General features: G+C 41.3%; 2 protein-coding genes across 13 annotated transcripts in view; one reads left to right on the top strand and one right to left on the bottom strand.

Annotated features, from left to right (window-relative positions):
- Nucleotides 1-226: 226 nt before the first annotated feature.
- Nucleotides 227-6,495, top strand: CCK (cholecystokinin). 2 transcript variants are annotated; one of them, XM_071735897.1, is made up of 3 exons: nucleotides 227-331; nucleotides 1,886-2,143; nucleotides 6,118-6,495. In XM_071735897.1, exons 2-3 carry the CDS (start codon nucleotides 1,888-1,890, stop codon nucleotides 6,252-6,254), a joined length of 393 nt encoding a protein of 130 aa, XP_071591998.1. In that variant the 5' UTR covers nucleotides 227-331; nucleotides 1,886-1,887; the 3' UTR covers nucleotides 6,255-6,495. The 2 variants fall into 2 exon arrangements, with proteins under 2 accessions (XP_071591998.1, XP_071591999.1); XM_071735898.1 differs by lacking the exon at nucleotides 227-331 and having other exon boundaries at nucleotides 1,883-2,143.
- Nucleotides 6,496-11,189: 4,694 nt separating this feature from the next.
- Nucleotides 11,190-22,754, bottom strand: part of TRAK1 (trafficking kinesin protein 1) — a 136,447-nt gene continuing 124,882 nt past the window's right edge. For 10 of the 11 annotated variants that reach the window (XM_071735887.1, XM_071735892.1, XM_071735885.1 and 7 more), the window contains 2 exons: nucleotides 18,944-19,046; nucleotides 11,190-14,208 (listed from right to left, as the gene is read on the bottom strand). In XM_071735887.1, the coding sequence (XP_071591988.1) occupies nucleotides 13,410-14,208; nucleotides 18,944-19,046 (902 nt within the window). In that variant the 3' untranslated portion in view covers nucleotides 11,190-13,409. Of the gene's footprint in view, nucleotides 14,209-17,558; nucleotides 17,648-18,943; nucleotides 19,047-22,754 lie in introns of all 11 variants that reach the window. The other variant, XM_071735896.1, reaches the window with a different exon arrangement.

Raw genomic sequence — 22,754 nt, 5'->3', positions numbered from 1 at the left:
GGGGGAGCCGAGAGCTCCCGGTGGGGCCGGTTGGGCAGGCAGGGCGAGCCCCCCGCGGCTCCCCCATTCCCCTAAGCGGGGCGGAGTGGGAGGCTGGAAGCAGACACAAACACCCAGACAGACACACGGACACACACCCCGGCACCGGGGGATGGGGTTAGGGGGGCTGGGGGGCGGTGGCCCCGGTCTGCGTCAGAGCTGTGCAAACATCGCCGCGGCACCCGCTGCTATTTAAAGGGCAGAGACTGAGTCTCCCCCAAGTTCCCTTTCCTGGGCACACGCGGGCTTCACTCCTTCCTCAGGTCCCACCTCGGGAAAAAGCAGCGGAAAGGTAGGAAGCGCCTCTCACCCCTCCTCTGACCACATCTCTGCTTGGGTGGGGGGGAAAATGACACGAAACGGAGGGAGGGGGTCGTCCTGGCGCTTACCTGTGCAGTGGCTCTGAGGGCATCCCGCCTTTGCTGGAGGAGATGCACCCGGGTCCCGCGGGAATGAGGATTTCGGGGTTCCCCGCACCGGCGCGGGGTCCCGGAGGGTCCCCGGAGAAGGATGTGGTGTGCGGGGATCGCCGGGCGGTGCCGGGGGGGTTGGAACTCTCGGTGCTCCCGGACGAGCCTGCTGTGAAAGAAACAACTATCCAAGATGGGATTCCGTGTTTGGCGTCGGGAGTATGTACGCGAATATGTATATGCCTAAAAAAATGCAGGAATCTGGTCGGTTAAAAAGTTATCTCTCTGGAAAAGCTATAGCACAGCTAAGTACGTTTGTGCCAAAGTACCAAAAACTGCACGGATTCATTGCTAATAACTGTGCTGGAGCGACACTTTGACATTTTTCATACACCTGGTACCAAGACAAAAAGAATATATTCTATTCCTTGCAGCTGTTTTCATTCTAGTGTATGTGTTGGGCAAATAAACTTAACCTTCTCCTATTTTAAAGTGGAAATATTATGTCCAATGTACTGTTAAAAAACTTAATCAATTCAAAGCTTCTCATACAGATAAGAAAATTTATGCATATTTATGACTGGAAATTTTCCCTGCAGAGTTAAGTATGAGACATCTCAGTAATAACTGAGAGTAATTTCTGTGTTTCCAGAAAAAATACTGTTTCAGCTTATATGACCAAACAAGATAGTAAAATTACATCTTTTTTCCTGATATTTGTTTAAGAAAGCAGTAAAAAATTGTTACACTTGAATTCTCTATTTAATATGAAGAGTAATATTGTTATGTTGCACAATATTTCTTACGGCTTTTAACTAACTGGCTTTTACCACCTCAGGTAGATCAAGTTCTTGGAGTGGTTATTAGATTTTTGTTTTTTCTTTCCTTGGTACAAGCTTTTTCTTGCCATGTATGACATGGTGAAACCTCTTAGACACTAATGTTAAAACCAGTAAAGGGCTGATAGGATGAGGGCTTGTCATAGAACTTGTCAAAACTGACTGTTTTGTAATAACAGCAGATTGTAATACAATAGCAAAATACTGTAGTGTTTAAATCCTGAGATTTTTCAAAGCACTGGATTCATCTCCTTTAAGTTTTAATTAAGTACAGCTTCTAAAAAAACAAAAGCAAGAACTGAGTAGATCAAGGAGGCACAGCGCATACTTCAGTGAATTAAATGTAAATTAAATTTATTCCTTAGAGTTTATCTGCTTCTTATCAAGGGATATTTAACTATTCACATTATGTTTCCCAACTTAAGACAGATGCCACAGTTACCTGTATTTAAAAACCAAAACAAAAGCAAAAAACAACTAACACCTATAGTTTGCTCCGAAACCAGCACCTCCAATGGAAGATGGGGGTAGGGACAACATAAAACATATATTAAATCTGGGAGTTTTAACTATCTGTGGTTCCTTTTTTCCCTCCAGCAATGTACATCAGTGTTTGCATCTGCATGTTCCTTGCTGTGCTCTCGGCCAGCTCTTTGGGGCAGCAAACTGTGGGCTCGCACAATGGGAATCCACTGCCTGCTGAGCTGGAGCAGAGCTGGATGGAACATCACCGGCACCTCCGTGCCCCTTCCTCTGCTGGCACCCTCAAATCTGTGACACGGGTGGATGGAAGCATTGACCAGAGAGCCAACATCGGAGCCCTGTTGGCCAAGTACCTCCAGCAAGCCAGAAAAGGTACTGGTAATAGCTTGCTTACTTTACTACTTCTGTGTCAGTGGAAACTTCCTGCAGGGGTACCAAGGTGTTCAGGTAATCCTCTTGTCACCTAGCATGAATTCCTAGAGAAGACAGGATGTAGATTCTGCCTGGTTATTCCTGAAGTAGAGAGCATTCTCTTTTGCATTTACTGTGTGACTCAAAAAAAAACCCCACAAAGAGGATTTGTACATAGCAGCCCCTGACTCAGAGATGTGCACAGGTAACTGAAGAAAACATAACCTCCCTGTCAGGTCATAGCTCAGCTTTTGTTTTTAACTTGCCAGTTCATAGCCTTTAAATTATTTTGGTATTCTTTTCATCATTTGCATCTCAGATAAATACAGGAATTGTATTTTCATCAAACCTTTTCATTTAGTGCACCTCCTCCCTCCTTTTTTTAAGTTCAAAAAAATGTCTCTGAGGCTAAATACAGACCAAAAGGCTAACCTCACCTCAGCCAGAAATAACCTGTACCAGGGAAATCTTCTCAATATTGGATTCTTCATGTATTCGTTCCTAGAGGAAGTTAGAAAGCTTTTAAAGGATTAGAACTCAGATTTATGAACACAGTAACTGAAAGAATTTATAAGTAAAAGCACATTTTCTTTAAAACACGTCAGGTCTCAGGCAGCCTGGGAACACAACCTTGCAGTTACTTAACTCCATGGCACTGCATTTGTAACAAGGGTGTGAATCACTGGTATAGGAGTGGAATTAAAGGGCTTCATGCTTACTGTGTGATTTATCAGTCTCTCGAGGGAACAACTTACCCCAAATGTGAGTTAGCAATGTGAATAAAGCTGTCCCTGTTACCACTGTACAGCATATTTTTTTACACAGACACAAACACATGCTACCTTTGCTGACCAGTAAAAATGAAGGATCAAATCCACTTCCCACTGGCACAACAAAACGTTTTTTTCTTTTGAACTGTGTCATCTATTTATTGCTTTATATCCCAACAGAGTAACACTGTAGGCAACCTAATTGCTGTCACCTTCTGACTCAACAACCTCAACTAAAGTCACTACACAAATCTTGCTTATTTGTAATAGCTTCACTCCAATCTAACCACTGTACTGCAGGGAAAGAGAATGTCTGAGAAGCAAAGGTGGCCTGAGGGAAGTCAGTAATAAGGATTACCTGAATATACAGATATTGAGAAATTAATTCAGTCCTGGTGTCAGATTGTACTTAGGATAAAATTCACTTTATATGAGTAAGAGCCTTCTCCTCTCCTGTCTCTCCACAAAACCTTACACTCCTCTCCTGATAGCCTCACTGCTGGTCACTGTGTTAGGCACAATCCTATTCTTGTTTTTGATGGTGATCTGCAATTCAGAGATGCCACATCTTTTATGCATTACACATGCAGCTGTACCCATTCATCTGTGTACAAACAATAGTGCCAAATCAGAAACAACAGGAAAAGAACCACTTTTAATATAACCAGAGAGACATCATCTCATGTTGCCAGTTATCACAATAGCCAGTAAGGAACATATTTTAGCAGAGAAATAGAAAAGAGAAAAACAGAAAACCAGAATAGAAGAAGAAATAAGATGTAGAATTCCACAACTCAGCCCTCCAGTTAAAGTTGTTACTGAATAAGAATCTAATTCCGGGAGCCTACAGAGCAGAATCTTTGTTACCTGTCCCCAGTGTAGTCATTGTCACCCACCCACATGGAAACAGAACTCCTCATTCCAATTTATGTGTCTGTTATATTCTCTTAAATACCTGACTGACATTTCCAAATTATTTCCAAATAGCTTAACCAGATGAAGTGAAAAATATTAAGACATCTTTTTGTTAGGTATTAATACAAGAGAGAATTTGCTGCACACATGTTAATTGGCATATGTAATTAACTCTACAAAGTGACTGTTATCAGTTGATGGGATTCTTGTGACATGACCAGGTTAGTTGAACTCTGGTTTGTAGATTTTCTTTGCTAGTTATAAAAGAGATGTGTTTACAGCGGCAAAACTATTTATTTAATTTATAATGATACACACAGTGTTCCCATCAAAACATTACATTCCCATTTAATGGAAAGGTTCTGGGCAGCAGTTCAGAAACCTCTGCAGAACACTCACATCTAGCATATTAGTCACTCTTTACCTGTCTAAACCATAAGACTCAGTAGAAAATTCCATCTTGGAAGGAGGAATGAGAGACTGGGCATTTGCTAGTGTTAGCAGTGACTGCTGATGGCATTTGCCTCTCTGATTAATAGCAAGGCTGATTTTGGACAATATTTCGAACCAGTGAGAGAGTTACCTCCTCATAAGAGTTCAGGGCTAGATGGTGGCCTCGTAGCCCAGCTGCTACAGTTTTGGGTAAGTTTGCTGTACGTTGATTCTGCAGTAGCCACAGGACACCTCCAGTGGTTTGAGGGTGCTGTTAAGAAATTAATTTTACTCTTTGTGACCCCAGGCTTTCAGTTAACTTCATGTGCAGGCTTTCAGCATGGATCTGGCACTGTGCAGAAGAGAAGCTGTAGGTCTTGAATCAGTGACATGCACATTTACTCTCCTCTTGGGACCTCTTGGCAGGCCACACCATAATGGCACCAGGGGAACCATTACAACCCACAGGTCACCACAGACTCAGGAGTCTCTTAAATACCACCATCTGAGTGATGGTTCTGCAATGTCTTAGCCCTGCCTGATGATAGTGGCAAGAAGCCATTCTCACCAACTTAATTACATATTTTCAATTATGATTGTGAATTTTGAGCATTTAATGGCAGATGTTCTTTTCTAGAGATAATTAAATTTTTTTGTTATGTTTTAGGTAAATGTCTAAGCCAGGGCTGGTTTCTTTTTTTGATACCCTTAATTCTCTTACTTCTCTGCAAGCACTAATGAAACAAAACAGTTGGGTTTGGTTTTAATGCTTTGTTCCTTATATATTATTATATGAGGAAAACCTTGAAATATAGAAACACAGACCTTCAGAACATAAAAAACCATAAGCAAGGCAATTGTTTAGATTTGGATTTGAGAGGTTTTGGGGGGGCTTCTTTTTCTTTTCGATCAGTTCAAGTATTCCTCAAGCCTCATGCAATAAGTAATATACTGAATCTGTTCCTTCCTCACTCAAAGCTTAAACTCAATCTGATTACTGGTATGTGTCAGTTTCGCCTGTTTTCTGGGAGTACAGAGAGAAGTAATTTACATTTTTAGTTCCATTTGTATTTTTAGTTACATGGTGTGATGATGTCAAAACACAGGATTACAGCCCTTTTTTCTTTTTTTTTTTAAGTGTTAGTTCTCCTTGCAAATAGTTTGCATCTCTTTGATGCCCCAAGCAAGAAGACAGAAAGGCTAAAGCAGGATCAGAAAGGAGCATCCAGCCTTGCTGTGAAGGGAATTATAAAAGCTTTGGATAAGCAGTGAAAATATCACTGACAGAGAAGTAAGCCCTGTATAATTCCAGCAATAGGCATCACTAACTCTAAATTTCAGATGCAACTTCCTCAGTTTCAGGACTATTCCCACTTCTCTGCAAAACCTGTGATTCACAGTTCTATCCTGCTTGTTAATGAATTTGCACTGTAATTTAATTACTTACATTTATGGCTCTCCAGGCAACATGGGGCTGTGGTGCAGTCCTATCTTAGTCCTGAGTCTTCTGTCAAGCAGAGAGTTATTTTGCCTCCAGAATGACTTTCCAATACTAGCAAGCAAGGGGTGGGCTTCTAGGAAGAGTGAGAGATGGTCTGGACTTTGTTTTGCTTGCTCTCTCTCTACTGAAATAGGAAGGAAAAAGGAGAAATGCTCCCATGTTCCTTCCCAGCAGCAAACAATCTGTTGATTTTACAATAAGAATCCAAGCCACTTTCAGGACATTACCCATAATGTTTCTATGGCATTTTCCTCCATAACATGACATGGTGTTACATGGTCTGTATTGATTCAGTTTCAACTGTTGTGTTTCCCTAGGTCCCACTGGAAGGCTCTCAGTTATGGGAAACAGGGTACAGAGCATTGATCCTACACACAGGATAAATGACAGAGACTACATGGGTTGGATGGATTTTGGACGCCGCAGTGCTGAAGAATATGAATACTCCTCCTAAAGAACAGCAAACCATAGCAACAGGAAAAAAAAAAAATCACACTCCCATGTCTGTACAGAAAGAGAAAAATTAATTTGTTGTTCTCTTCAAATCAGTGTTTTAAAAGATATCATGTATTTGATGTAAATTTGTCTGTAAGATTATACAATGCAATATATACATATGCAGAATTTTCCAGAAAATGTTTTCTCTCTTTTGTGGTTTCTCATACACTGATATTATATTAAACCTATTTCACTTATCCCTCCTTGTCCTGCCACTGCATGTTGCTGGGTGTCTTACTATAAAGAGAGAAGAGAAAGTGCCTTCATTCTGCAATGTAGATATGTTCCATGTGCTGGAACATATGTGGCAAATGAGCCACTTTTTAGAGAAATCTTACGAGAGTCCCAATAGCTGTGAACTATAAGGAGAACTTACCCAAATATGAACACAACAGCACAATACTGCCAGAGAAAAGCAGCTATCTTCACAGTGGCCCCATTTGTAGAGGACTGAGTTATACACCAGGCCCATATGTTTGTAGGGGATAGTCAAAACTAAAAGAGTCAAAACTAGTGCTCAAAACTTCCTAAGGAGGAATGACACCAATATGTTTCACCTTCCTGGCTTATTTATTTTATATTGTGAACTGAACATGAAAATTCTGCTGCTGGCTGAGAACCAAGAACCGAGCAGAGCATTCCCTGCCACGTGGAGGGGGCAAGGAAAGTTCTCTGAACAGAGCAGAGGATGCTGTTGAGGCACTGGAGCTGTGTAGTCACAGTGTCCTAAAAGCCAATGGGTGACTCCAGGCTATCACTGAGGCAGCCTGAGTTATTTGCCCCCCAGCAGCTAACCCAGCAGCCTGGGGAGAAGCAGGGAGATGGTTCCCTTACCTGGCACACAGCTCAGCAGTGAGCCCTATGCTCAGAGCCAGGGAGGGATCCCTGATTGTGCAAAACCAACACCCTGGGGACTCCATCCATCCAGTCCCCTCGCTGTCACCCCTGCCAGCAACGGGGTTTCTACCTGTGCTCTCCTCCTTCACCCCAGGTAACCCTTCCTGCAGCTCCAGGGTCTGCCTCAGCAGCTGCTTCTCACACCTAAGGAATTCCTTAAACTGTAAAAGGAGGTGATGCTGCACTCTGTGATTCACATTTCTCAGGAAGCTGTGCATTAAATGAGAAAAACAAATGCATTTTTCACATGCTGAAAGGACAGTGCTTCCAAAAGCAAATAGGTAAAAGGAACCTGGGGAGGTCATACACACAAAATGTTTGTACTAAGCCAAAATTCTACCAAAACCAAGAAGACTGGGAAACAAAACAAAATGGTTATGCCAAGGGCTGAACACACAAATCTTTTTAGGCATTGCTCTCAACAGCAGCTTGGAGAGCAGACAGCACCCCAGAGATCTCTGAGGATGGGGAAAACTTCAGCAAATGGCAATTGGGAATTTTCTTCCCTAGTAACAGCAAACCTCGTTTTGTGTGTATCTCATCTTGAAAACTTGGGACTGCTTTTCTGCATCACCTTTTCTTCTTAAGCTCCTTTCAGTCATCCAGGTTCCAAGCCACACAGTCTGGCTTTTCTCAATTCCTTTTGAAACATAATGAGTCTCTAAACACCTTAGTTTTGACTGTTGCCCACAGGAAAACACTCCTAAGTGCCCACTTAAAAAAAACAAAAAAACCCAAAAACTTTTTAAAATTAATTATTTTTTTTAACTGAGGAAAATAGCAATTTATCTAAAAATGCACACATTTCCCACCAAACTCATGTTTCTTTAAAAGTAAGCTGGGAGAAAACAAGTTTATACTTTACTCTCTTCCAAAGACAGGAAACTGCCAAACCACATTTAAAACTGTTTCTATCCCTGGTCTATTTATTGAAGGATATAATATTGTAGTGTTACAGGGAGAGGGGGACTGGGAGGAGGTGATGTTACAGTTCTAGCCTTATTGCTGGGGGATGTTGTCATCAGAAAGACAGAAAAATTAACCTTTTTTTTTTCTTCCAAAAAAGGAATCAAAAGTTTCCAGCAAAAGTTTTGGTTTGAGAAGTTTTCTGCAGATTTCAGCACACACAGCAGCTCATTGGCACAACTTCCCAGCACTTGTCTGGGAGGTGAGTTTCTGGGCACTGCCAACTCTCTGACATTTAATTTAGCTCTACTCAAATGAATCTTTATGGAAGCGCATGCATAGGGGCTAAATTAACACTGGCAAAACAGCAAATCAATACTTTTTTGCATTTAAAGACAGTTTGTTTTCTCCGTGTTCTTGATTCAATTAGTTCTGTTTAGGATTTATTAACTTGCTTTCAAAACAGGAGCTGGGCAAATCTCCATGAACAGAGCAGCTTACTTGCAAGCTCCCTGTAAAAGAGGGAAAAGCCTTTGGCTCTGCCCTCACAGAGGGCATATCCCCTCACATCCATAGTGTGGCCATGAAAAGAGGATGAAAGTGGCAAATGCTCCCCCCAGAGCGAGGGGGAAAAAAGTTATTAATTTTTGAAGGAGGAAAGATTTTTAGAAGGCATACCCAGAAAACTGCTTCCTCTGTCATACGAAACTCACCCAGGACCCTGAATGTCACCACAGAGCCCCAGCACCCAGTGCAGCTTGGCAAGAAGAGACAGCAGCTGAAGGATGTGCAGATGACAGCCACTGCTCTGATGTGTTGGGGAGCAGGTGGGGAAGCAAACCCAGGCCTGGGGCTGCATGCAGATAGTTCTGAGGCTGTGGGGACAAAAAAGAGCAAGAAGTGAGCAGGGCATTGCAGAACCACATTGCTAGCAGTGTCACTGGGGGGATTTTTCAGACTCCTGGTCAGAGCCACAGAACAGCACAGAAAGCCAGGCTAAATACAGCATCAAAGGTTAGGGCTGATCCTCGGCTAACCAAGGATCTGAGGGGTTATTTCACTTGAACACGTACCTTCCTTTCCCAGGGAAGGACACAGCTCTTGGGTCCGTGGGAAGCCCTGGAGAGCTCTGGGCTATCCTGCTCTGCAGGTACAGCAGGAACTTGCCAGCACAGGAGAAATCCCACCAGACAGCTTATAAAATCAAGGGCAGCAGGCTACCTGGTATAAGGCAACGATTTATGCAGAACCAGCAAACATTTGTCTTTCAGTTTTTCTAGGGCTTACGATTATTTTATATAAGTTGTGAAAGATCATTTGAAACCATCTGCTCATACAACAGCTCTCTAAAAGCAGGTTGGATGCCAGGAGGTGGGTTTCTGCAGGACTACCCAGCACAGCAGGAGCCAGGCTGGTGTAAAACCATGCAGGGAACCATGTTAACACTTATTTTTCATCACTCATACAACCTCTTTACAAATATTTCTGGGTGCAATCAAATAATTTTACCTTTCCACTTTCTGCTGCACAGCAATTTCTTACCTTTCCTGGCTTTTACATCACTGTTGCTTGTCCTCAGATTGCACCATCAATGAGCTCAGGGGTTGAAGCTTCTCACCAAGGCCCAGGAAGGTAATGCACGAAGGCACCAGCACCTGACTTTGTCCATTGCAATATCCAGATAAAACACGTAAGCCTGTTAAAAAACAGACTTTCCTAGTCAGAATTATTATGCAAAACCTTTTTTTGTTTTAGGCTGTAATAGGGAAAAATGCCTTCCTCAGAATATTTTAACACTGCAGTCTTGAGATAAAAACATGCAGATAGAGCCTATGAAGGCAAAATTCTCCAATTTAAGTGGGAGTCCATCTAAGCTCATACATGTCTTTGTGAATATTTGCATTTAACAGGAAGGCAGGACAGATGTGGTCTGCATTTACTGAACAATATCTTGATTTGTCACCTATCACTAGCAGTTTTCACCAAGTTTTTTCAAGCTTTAAGTACCAACTTTCTCTAACAGGTCCCACTACAAGTACTTCAGAAGGCTTCCCTCCTTGCTCATTCTTCTGCACACATCTGTGATGCTTTCCAGATTTCCTTTCCAGTTCACATGTGCTCACCCTCTCATGAGCCAACTGAATTCCAGATCCTGCTTAACCTAAAGCCATAGCACCCTATGGGCCACCCTCAGCTCCCTCCTTCTCTGGTGTGGCACTTGCTGATCTCAGCCTGTCCTCAGGCTGGGGGTGGGCTGGATGCAGTGTGCTTGTCTTCCCTGGATGCCTCCTGCTAACCATTAACCTTTGGTGCTGGGCAGGAGAGAAGGATGAGTCTCTGTGCTCATTGCCACAGCACCTGGATGTGCCCAGCACATGATGGCATCAGGCCTTCCCACAGCTGGCACACACCACTGTGTCACACAAGTGCCAGCCCTCCACGAGTTTATTTTGGTATTAATGCTCTCCAGTTTTCTCTCCATTGCAAGCACGTGATATAAATGGTATTATTTCCCTCCCAGCCACACACATGTCCCTCTCTTCAGTCTATATTACTGTCGAATCTTTTTATGATTTCTTGACTGATTAACCCCTCCCCTCCAGGGACCTCTCCTTAGCTCTCACCATGTGTGCAAGATTTCTGGAGTTTCTCATTAGCTGCTGTTTAATCAGCAGGCTGTCTCCTCTTTCAGTAATGAAGATATTGGCTAAGAGGTCTCTTTTCCATCTCTTGGAAAAAACAGGATCTTTCATCCTTACTCTGTTCTTTCACATTTTGTCACTATAGTTTTTGCATCATGTTCAGCATGAGAGGCCACACTCGTCTCCTGTTCAACACACACAAAACACATAACATCCAATTCTTCTTTTTTTGAGCTAAATAAAAATAAAAAGCATTCACCTCTATGTTTTTCATTCTGACCAGACCCATTAACTTTAAAATCTCAAAAGCTGTCAACCACTTCTGTGTCTAAAACTCAAACCTGGTCACAGTTCTTTTGCTTTAACTGAGAGATGAGAGCAAGGGAGGAAGTTGAAAGATTTAGCACCTCAGATGAACAAGAAAAAAGCTGAATAATACACAACAATGCCACTTTTCTGTTATTTTATTTATATTAGTGAAGAAAAATTTATATTTCATCTTCCTGATGTGTTACAATTGCTTTCTCTGGTGGGTGGATAGTCATACTCCTTATTTAAAGGCTAAATAATACTTCCCAATCCCATGATTAACTTCTACACTTCAAGTTCTCATATGGTATTGCTTTCTTTCCTCTGGGTATATAAAATGGTCCATTGAGTCCATGATTTTTTTTTTTTTCAGAATCAACTGTTATTCTACTGTTTTAAGATACATTCAAATAAAAGGATACTTAAATTTACTTGCAGTAAGTGCACACATACAACAGCAAAGAGAGCTGATGGCATTTTACTAAAACATTGTAAGTTCATAGAATAAATAGAAGTCTTTAAACACATGCAGTAACTGACCGATGTGTTTTTCCTTTCTCAAAAAATATCCTTAGTGTCCATAGCACTATCGCAATAACTACTTCATTCAGAAAAAAAAAAGCCAAACCCACCCACCTATCTCTCATCACAAAGACTAAAAGACAGTTTCATTTATACAAGTTATCAGTGCTAATGATTTAGTAACAGTCTGGTACAAACAGCAATTCATGGCAATTATGTGTAGTGTGATTATGGTAACAAACAGGGAGCTTGATTTAGATACCCCAAGAAGTGCAAGGAAAAGAAAGATGATGTTGAACCTTCCTCCCTTCACTCCTCTCCATCCCCCCTTCCAAAAAACTAAAGGTTTCCAGCTCAGCTCTAAAAACAAGCTCCCTCCAGTCTGCTCAAGTCCCAGGATTTTTCAGTTCTTTCTACAAGCACTCAGCAGAAGTTTGGGAGAAACACTGAAAGAAAATGGCAATATAAATTAGGATCACCTGGCTGTAACTAAAGGTTGTGTGAGGTTTTGTCTTTGCTGAAAAAGTGGGGGTTACACCTTTGGTATTAGGAGGTGTTTTTTTCAGTTTAAAATCACCATGGGATAAAGCATTTTCCATATTTTTACTCCTGCTAAGGTTCAACTCGGGATGAAAAAGGTTTCTCTGAAAAAAGAAAATAGAAACTGGGTGGGAAATATCCTCACCCTGTTCACAAGGCCACGGTCCTCGACATGCATGAAAACTCAAGAGCAGCATGAAGATTGCAAGTTGCACTTTCCAGCTTGTACCATTCCCTTACTAAATGTTTTTGTGGTTCTCTGCTGAGGTTTCAAGGATGCACCTTTTCCTATCACTGTTTTTGCTACTAGCTCTTTTATAACATTCTTATCTGTCAATCTGTTCCACAACTTTGATTTTTAGGTAGTCATTGCCACGTTTATTTTATCTCAGGAGCTGTGAAAACTGTTCTCTTTGGGGGCACTAACAAAGCGTGTTTCAGTGACAGCAACACATAGTAAAGCATTTTCCCTTCCACAATCCAGTGCAGCACTGAAAAACAAAATGGGACAAAAAACAAACGAAAACTAAGAAAAAAAGAAAAAAGTCCCACAGAGTGTAAATGTGCCAAATGAAACAGTGGTGGCAGGAATATATAGGAACATTCCAGGTACCCAGTGGGCCTGCTGACCTCAACACAGTATTACTTCAAGTTTTTCATCTCCAGGAGGAGAATAAAGGACAAAAAAAAAAGAAATAAAAAGTAAAAAAAAATTAATCCACTCAGGCATAGTAGCCAGGCACTCCATTAACTCAGCTCTACTCATCTACAAAAGCAAAATTTAAACTGCCACGTGTTAAACTGAGTGGGTTTTTTTCATCATTTAATGAAGCACAAATGCTCCCATGCTTCAAGTGATGTAATGCAAGGGCTCACAAAACACATTCAATAGTTTTCCATGCACCTTCGACTCAAGTTAGGATAGCTACAGAATTCATATTTTCCTAGTCAAGTTATTTTTCGTTGGTTTTGCTCTGGTTTTTTTCAGTGCATCTTAAAAAAAAAAAACCAAAAAAAAAAAACCTTTTCAAAGGTTAGCAAGTTAACCTTAATACAGCAATCATAACACAGAGCCTTTTGCACTCAACTGAACAATAAAATAACCCAATTAGTTACAATAGATCTGGTACATATTTACACATTTTATACAAAGTTTACACATTTCTCCCATTAGGCACGAAGTTGATTTGTCAAACTCAAGAGGCAATGAAGGGGTGGTGGGAAAAGGAAAAGAGGATCGGAGAAAGAATCTGAGTATTTTTATTTAAAAAGACAAGCTGTAAAAATAAAGTCCTTCATCGTAAGCTCGTTTGCTTCGGGAGCTTGGTTCCCATGAGAATCCCCGAAGTGAGAGAAGTTGGGCCTTTCATCTGCATGCTGGACCCCACCATGGTGGGGAAGCTCCGATTCCTTCGGATGCCAGTGTTCAGCTGGATGCTCCCAATGGCACTGGTCACGGCAGGGCAGCCCAAAGGGAGACCATCTGTTGCCAGGCCTCCAGGCACAAGGGCTCTCACTGGTCCTTGTGCCCCACAGAGAAGAGGTCCATGGTCATCAGTTAAAGGAGGAGCTGACATTTGCCCTGAACTCACAACTTTGGCGATACCAAACCTCTTGACTTTGTCCACGAGATTAAGGTTGGAAACAGACACGTCGGTCTGGCTCTCGCTGTTCCTGATGTTCTTTTTATTCCTCACCTCCTTCAGGATAGAACTAGCAGGCTTCGAAGCCAGGAAGTTGTCATAAGGTGGGCTGGTGCACTTGAACTCAAAAGATGGAGGGGAGGAAGAAGGTGTCTGCATAGGTGAGTTCGGTGGGGTGGACGGAATGATCGCCATTTTAGGGGAGTATGTGTTCAGGAGGGTGCTTCTGCTGGCTCTGTCCCAGCTCTGTGGATTGTACACTGCTGCTGAGATGCCCCTTTCCTTCAGCAGCCATACCAGCCCCAGAGAGGTGCTCATCGTTGTCGTAGATTCCCGGAGATTAGTGAAGGATTCGGCCAAGCTCAGACGCCGAGGTGTACAGGGAGTAGCCACCGGGGTGCCTTTCAAATTGCCAGTGCTGCCACAAGCTGGAGTAGGTGCTGCGTTAAGGCTGAAAGCAAAGGAGCAGGAAAATCATTCTCTCCACCAAGGGATTAAAACCTATTGCAACCAAGATTTTTAATCCTGAAAAGGCCCTTTTATCTATTTTGAAAGTGCACGGGAAACTGACAATTCCCAGCTCCTTGCAAAGACGATGGCAAGTGCAAAAATGTTCTCTGTGACAAAATGCACCTCTCTCTTTGCATACTTCACCACCCAGACCCAGGAAATCAATTCATTCCTCAACAGTTCAACATTTCAACTATTAAACTGACAGGTTTGTGATCAACACTCTCAGTTTTATTTCCTGATCTACTGCCTGTCACAGCTCTCAGTTGCTTCCATGAGAGAAGGAAACAGAGGGACTTGACCACTGGTATAAGCAAGACAGATGTACTTTTTAATTTCACTTCTAGGCACACAGAACTGCTCATCCTTCCAGTACTGCTGGTTCATAGCAGAGACAGCAGCAAGGGAGGAGGGGAACATATTTACTATAGAGGCATTTCTAGCAAAGCTGCTGGCAAGCTGGAATTATCACCAACATGCACTTCTGTAAGGTCAAACCCTTCTTCCCTTCTTATATTGAATTTGCTTTCATTTAAAGGGAAAGGGATGTGGGATCTGGCTTTCAATGGGTTGAAAAATCATCAAAAGCTTTGAGAAAAATATAGTCAGCATCTTGGTTGTAAATTGGCTAATGGGTAACTGTTAAGTCAGCAGCCAACCAAGCATGACAAGGAGCCATTCTACTGTTAATTTGGTAAAACATTAATTTCTATAGGTTGAAACATGGCTAAATTGTTTCCATATTCCAGCTTTTTCTTTTCAAAACAAACATTGTACAGGCAGAGTAAAAGAAGTATTAAATAGGGAATAATCTGCACATTTAGAACAAGTGACAGACACTGCATACTTAAGTTTTGCGTTTAGTGTGTTTGGGTTTCTTAAGCACACTACACTTCTAGTTATTAAGGGATGGGATTTCTTGAGACTTATCAAATAGTATTCAATCTTCTTCCCATAAACTGACCATCTGAATGAACACAGGCTGAAGGCAACATCTATTTCCAAAGACTTGCTAACACAAATACTCTGTTCCACAGTATGAGATGTGATCGACACTGAGGTTTGGGTGCTTCTGGTACTATACCATCCTTAAAAACCTTGTTCCTTATAGATCAGGTTAGCCACAGTCTATTTACCTATAAATAATTCCCAATCAAAGTTTATGGCAGTTCAAGATTCACCAGTCAATGAATAAGTCATGTTTCTGTTATTCCAGAAACAACACACATGGGACATCCACAACACAAGAGATTCATGTCTATTTGGGAGAATCGCAAGGGTTCCATGCACCTTTAAACAAAAACTTTTCAACTATTTCTAATTAAACTTAAATGATGTTTTTTCCACAAGTGCAAACAAGTAAATTCCACGGTGATATATACTAGACAAGGATTCGTTCCCTCTAATGGCACTTAAAGGGTGTTGAAGAATGCAACACTTGATATTAACAGAGAATTCATTGACCTGAGAGCTCACCACTGTTTAAAGAAGAAAAGCTTCCCCTTCATCTTGTCAGGTAAGCAAGTAGAAGACAGGCAGCAAAGAGTCAGACAAAATCCAAAGCCAATGCAAGAGAGTGGGAAAAATAAGCAGCTGGGAGGGGAAGGAACAGAGGAAAGAACAGGATCTTCCCTTAGAAGCAGAGCCACACTTGGATCAGCTCAGATGGTCAACATGCAACTTTAACTTAGCTTGGGTTCTCGGTACCAAGAAATGCATCAAATAGCCACACTGAGACAATCTGATGGGATTCCAGGTGCAGAGAATCCTCAAGACAACGAATGAGTTGCATCCTTTTTTGCCCATATAGACAAAAAAGCCTATATGATGTCCTGACTGGCAAGTCTCTTTTCACCTTACATTAATGAACTCTGGGTAGCCAACACTACTGTCAGTGACAGGTTAGACATCCTGGAGTGTTTTGTTCTGAGACACTGTTTCTGATGAGCTTAGAACTTCATATAATTATATATAGCAATCAACTGACATGATTTAATGTAATACTACAAACTCTAGTCCACTCATCTTGAAAAAGTCACCAATACTTTAAGGCACTCCTTAATTAAGGGAATATTAGCCTGATGCCATATGAAGTCTCAAGTCCTGTCTCCACAATTAAATAGGATCAGATCAACATGATCTCTACAGTGATCTGGAACTGTACCAACTTCTACCACAATAAACTGAAACTGCCAAAGGATTTTTCACCCTGCAGTTGCAATTCAACAGGAGGAATCCCACACATTCCTACTTAATTGTGGTGAAGCACATCTTTGAGAAAACTAGTAATAAGAATGGCGTAATTCTAAAAGAGGCCTTGCTAAGTGTCTCTGGAGTTGGTGTTCTTGCACCCCCCTGTGTGCTGTGGCTGACAGTGCATGTAGGAGGGGAGAAGGACTCCTCACAGCAGAGCCGAGGAAACAGCCCAGCCCCATTGCAGCAGCACACACACACTCTCTGAAGGCAAGGCTGAGTGGAAAGGAGAAGTCAGTTCACAATTCTTCTCTGAAGTATCGATTAAAGCTGGGCCTTCATAGCTCTGCTTCCATTTCATGATGGAACTAAAGACCAGTGACAGCACTGATATATTTCCCACACTGACTAGACACAGAAGTACAGAAGAAGTCTTGACAAGCATGAGGGAGAGAAAAGAAAGAGAACTGACTGCATGAACTGACTTTTTACAGGGTACAACCAAGTACATTTTGGAAACCCAGAAATAAGGTGTTAATTATCAGGCTTCTAAGATGTCCTGGTCACCAGATGAAAACTACAGCACTGCAATGACTTATTAATTCACACAGCTTCATTCTTTCCAGCCTCAGTTGCACAGATATTTAGATGAGTATTTCTACTAATTTGTCACCACAGGTAGACACTACAAGTGCAATAAAAGAAGCACATTCCTGCAAGAAAGCAGTAGTTATGGAGGTGTTGCTTTTTAAATTTGTTTGATCATTTTAGGTACTGATTTAACTGGGAAACCTTTTCTCCATCACGCTGACCAGTGCTGCAGAGCAGCCTTGACCCCACTACAGAAACAGACTCAAACTGTTCTCAGCAGCTCAGCCCAGTGACATTTTCCGGGTTAGATTGAGAAAAGAAACAAGTGAGCATCTCATTTAGCTAGATGAAATTTAGTCAGGTTAGAGCAGCACCTGGGTTAGAGGCTAGGTTAAAACACAACCAGGTAAATAATTACCAAAACTCCTTGGTTAGCTGGTGCCACACACACTAGCATTCCTTGCACATGACCCTGCCAACACAGACACTGCTGGCAGCGTTGCTCACCCCCTGACACGCTGGGTCATAGTGTCTGCCCTATACCTCCTCTCACCACAACGTGACATAATGTGGTTTCCTCGTCCTCCTCACATGACCTGTGAAGAATCATTTACAGTTGGTGAGGAGAAGCTCCTTAAGTATGTCTGCTGAAAATATCATACTGTTAATTTTGCTCTTTTTTCTTCCTAAATGAATGATGAAAATCAGCATAAGTAAGGCACCTGAAAATGTACCGAATTCAGCTGTCAGTTGTGGCTGGCTTGTTCAATTTAGCAGTGAGTGTAATCAAGGAGTTTATTAGGACCACGATTGACAGCAGTTCATCAATAGTGAGAAACCTAAAACAGAAGTGCAGCCATATAAAAGGATCTCTTCAGTAAAAGTGTTGAGGGGAGAGAAAGACAGAAAAGAGAAAAGAAAAAACATCCAGGCCACAATTAACTAACTTTGAAAGAGAAGCAGAAAAGTTACATTCAATTATTATCCACTTCCTTTCCACCTCACTGGTTTTCATATTTAATACCCTTACTTTTCATGTGTTCCTTAGGCAATCAGTATCCATCTCATGTCAAAACAAGTCTAGACACATCATTTCTGAGTGGAGACCTACACAATGGACATTGCCACACAGGAGCTGGAAGGGGCAGAGAAAGTGATGAGGCATTCTCCTTCTAAACAGAAAAAGACATTCTTCAAATACCAGTTTGCCAAGGGAGGTTTGCTAAGTTCCCTCTTTAGATATGCTATTCACTCAGCCTCTCTGGTTCTCAGATCTTCACCTTCTATAAGGCTATAGAATTGTCTTTTACCTATACATACCAATTGCTATAATAAGCCAGTTCATTAGTTTCAGACTGGCAACTACAAACCCATTTCCAACAATTACACCAAGGAACAAGTAGAAAGCTACCTGGTTTTGATTAAGGTGTATTTCCTCCTGCAATTCTCATGTACCTCATGGATTTCGTCACCTGCGTCTTGTGCGCCTAAAATTTAGATTTTTCCTCGCCAGCAAAATCTCTCTTTTTTTTTTTTTTTTTTTTTTTTTTTTTTGAGAGCCCATATTCTGTGCAGTCACACCTGAAAACTACAACTAGTTTAGGATCAAAGGTAGTCAGGTGTGGATGTTGGGAATCAGCTTACTTATGCCTGATCCTGCAATATTTTAACTAGAGACAACAAAGTTTAAGATATTTTGGTTGGCTTTCTAAAACATTACATGTGCCTCAAATAAAATCAGGTTGAGGAAACTCAGAATGGGAAGAATAATTTAAGAGTGTGTTATACTTCACCAATGTGGCTAATGCTTTTGCTTATGCCATTATACTGCATTTCCTCAGAGAGAAAAGTCTGACAGAGCTGAAGGCTGTGCCATCAGGGGAAACCCTTACCTTGGTGTGACTCGTGTGAGTTCATCAGAAGGGTGCAGGATGCGGCAGGTGGTGAAGGTGAAGGTGGAGTTGGTTTGTGACATGCACTTCCCAGGATGAGGTACTAAATTAAAAAAAAGCAAATTCTTTTGCATTTTACACAGAAAAGGGGAAAACCAAACTTCTGTGTGCTGATTAAGACAGATGCAAAAAGTGATGAGGTACCTCGGATGGGATCAATGCAAGAGAAGTGAAATACACAAGTGCTACAGTGTTCTATCAGACACTTGTTCTCCAAAACAACCACATCAAGGATTCCAAGGCCAGTGCTAAAAGGGTCTGCTGAAACCTCCCCATGACCACTAACACTACAGGTACATTTTGCTCAAACCAAATTTAGGCAAGGCAATGCTTGAAATCCTAGTCCTCATCTAAATTAACAACTTGCATCAGTGGAAACTACGCGCAGAATTTTCTAGAACCAGCACAGGAGCACTGTACTTTCGTGCATTTCAGCTTTCAGATTGATCCACAAAGAGGTATCCTCATTACTTCTCAGTAATGGATCCAGCTTGCTAATGCTACAGGAATATAGACTGTTGAGTCAGGGAGGGGATGAACAAATATTACAGTTTCTCTGTCTCTGACTTTTCACATTCACAGTAAGGAAAGTGGCAGTTTTTTGGATCCACTACTGTACATCTGTGACATTTCTTTTGTGCAGGTGTTTAGGTTATTTAAGAATGTATGTCCTCAGCTGCACAATATAGCAGTTTTTTAATACTTGTAAAAAGCATAGTAAATAATTTTCCCCACAAATGTGGCTATAAAGATACTGCTCTGTCAGTGTACCAGTACTCTGGGAAAGAAGCATTACAGTTCAATTTTTAAAAATGCAGGACTTGGACCAATTTCCTTCTTTGTAGGAAGGAAGCTACTTCTCTGGATATGCTAACCTGCTGTATAATGCAGCTGTGGCCAGTGCAAAATAAGTACAAAATTTAAGAGCCATGCATCTGGAAAGCTCATTGAAAAACACCCAGAGTTCAACATTACATCAAAGATATCATGATTGCATAGGTTCCCTTAATTAGTAACCAAATGTAGAGGTGGCAGAAAGACATGCACAATAAGAACTGTGTAAAACCAGCTCCCTCCCTCTCAGTCCTACCCAACCCTCTGAGCCATTGCCTGATTAAGCCACATTTTAATACCACCACAGTACACAACTATTCAACACATTGCCAAGGACAAACAGACCAACGGGACCAGACACCATTCTGAACTTCCAGAGATGCTTAGCAGAAGCAAAGCAGGTCTTAATTGTGGCTGTGTTCCCTTTTTCACATATAGAGTATCACAGCTCCAAAACAGTGTGTGCAGTTAGGTAGCTCTAAGTTAAAATATAAGCAGTGTGTGAAGGGTGGAGCACGTGGAGTGTGAACAGTGGAAGCAGAACTGGCTTAGCAAACGATGTGAGGTCACTTCTACTTAGCACTAGAATGTAGTGCTGGACATCAGAGAAGGAGATTTCTCAAAACCCACTGGAGTGGGTTAATACACTCAAATGTTAGCACAGCATAACATAACAAGAAGCTCTACTTCACCTCCAGAGATGGTAACTATGACGCTTCAGGAATCCAGTTGCTTTAGAGATTAGTGAGAGCACTATAAAAGCTATTACAAGGGAGCACAGCCTAGCAATCATGATTTTCTCCATAGTGTAGAGAGTTAAAAGAAAATCTGGAGAAAGAGCTCAAATAACTGGACATTAAAAGATTGGTTACTTAGAGAAAACAAAGGACTCCAACATAAATCAAGTAGAAACGAAGCAATTATCCCTGGATGATGAATAGAGAACAGAATAAAGCAATGCTGATTTAAGATTGCAAGCTCAACCCAAGCACACAGCTGTAATACAATAAGTGCATTTTTTCCATTTGTAATATCCAATGGGCATCCCCTCAGATTGGAAACAGGCACACTGAAGATATGTAGCTGCATTAGTGAAAGCAAGACTCATCGTTATGAATGAGTCAGAGATAGGAGAAGGCTGCTAAAAGTAGAGAAATCATTGACTCTAACAAGAGGAAACAAATCAATTGCGTGTAAAAATTTAACCAGTTTCCAAGGATGTATTCCACCCTCAAATACCACTAAGAAAGTCCTGTACCAGCTTCATCATCCATCAGTCAACAATGGGGTGTATCATATTGCTGTAGCATTTTCCATCCTTTGGACACAATACAAAGAGAGTCAGAACCTGTTGCTGTAAATGAACAAAGTTTATAACATAGAAACAAAGTTATTAATTCCTGACTTAGTAACTTTACATAAGAATGGCCATCTCCTGAGTTGGTATACATTTGAGAGGATTATGATAGAAGAGACTTATGTTCATGTGTGGATCCAGTGAAGTGTTACTTTAAACTGAAACATCTCCTCCATGTGACTGGCTGAAACCAAGTGTTTTATTTATACTCTCATTTTCAAAGAAATAGATGACTAACAATGAAGCTTCTTCTCTGTATGAAAAAACCTGTTCATAATTCAGTGTTTAACAAAATTTACAGAAACATCATGTAATTTTATACATCAGAAAACCATAATTCAAACTGTATGTGCATTTTCCCACTAAATTAAAATTCAAGCTAAATGTTAGATTGCTGTTTTGTCTCTCAATAATTAATGAATCTTTACCTCATTAAGCTTTCTCAAAAAATTCTTAGGCATTTCAGAAAAAAAGCAAAACATCATAGCTGAGGCCCCTCCTGTGGAAGCACAAACACTGATAAATACATCTTTTAAACTACTGCAAGAAAAGGCAAGTACCAGTCAAACTGACTGCAGAGAGCTCCATCTTCTGGTAAAACAGAGCCTTCCCCACTCAAAACACAAAGCTGATTTTTGTCAGATCCATCTGGAGTGTTCAGAGCTTAGGGGCCATTCAGTAGGCATGTCAGCAAAAGGCAGGCATTGAGCACTTTCTGCTCAGGGAAGCCTCAAGAAGTCTTTATAACCTGGATTTTCAACCAGCTCATGCAGAGAGAGGCACAAGGTTACAGAAGGTAAACTACTCATCTACCCCATCCACAAAAAGGCATCAAGACAATTGGAATGTGAGGACCAACTGCAAGAGGTAGCTTTGCTGAAGCACCATTATCTTATGTATCATTGGTTCCAAACTCAAATTCACGTTCACCTTTGCATGTTATGAAAAGACATATTTTGGCAAATACAGATTTACGGAAAAAAAAATAATAATCAAAAATCTTCAGAACATGACTTGTACCCGGAATGGCACAAAGGTAAGGTTTTAGTCCAGCTCTGAAGCAAGCTACTCTCCTCATAATTTCTTTCACATGGTTTAAAAAGAGGAGGAAACCTGGTTCAGTGCTTTTTTGACAGAGAGAGCAGTGGAATTTGGACACCTCAAATCATACCCAGTGCTAGCTGTAATGAAAAGTACTACCTGACAGAAAAGGGTGAATACAGGGTTTGCTGGAGCTGATGTGTGGGTTAACCGCCAAAATAAAATGGAGAGGGGTGATAAACACTACAGGTGTAAAAATGTGAGCACAGTGTTCTACTGAAGGAGTTTAGGTGCTTTCAGAGGTTCTTCAGAAAATACTAGTTTCAGAGGTAACCATGAATGCCCAAGGTCTCCAAAAATCCATACAACTATGCCATTTATTTTGCCTTTGTAGAAAGCAGGTGATGAAAAACTGAACCTAGGCAGGAATTCTTTGGACAGCATTTTCTTAGCATTCTTCTGGCTGAGGTCTTTTACTCACATGTTTATTACCATGGAGCACAGATGTAAAAAGACTTC

Source organism: Heliangelus exortis, chromosome 2 (genome assembly GCF_036169615.1).
Source record: "Heliangelus exortis chromosome 2, bHelExo1.hap1, whole genome shotgun sequence".
In the NCBI taxonomy this organism is placed as follows: Eukaryota; Metazoa; Chordata; class Aves; order Apodiformes; family Trochilidae; genus Heliangelus; species Heliangelus exortis.
This window is presented reverse-complemented; position numbering and strand designations above follow the sequence as displayed.

Bases quoted from the DNA above. Each gene is read 5' to 3' on its own strand.
- CCK (XM_071735897.1), top strand. From the start codon at position 1,888: ATGTACATCAGTGTTTGCATCTGCATGTTCCTTGCTGTGCTCTCGGCC. The intron at 2,144-6,117 runs GTACTGGTAATA...GTGTTTCCCTAG, and splicing joins CCTCCAGCAAGCCAGAAAAG to GTCCCACTGGAAGGCTCTCA.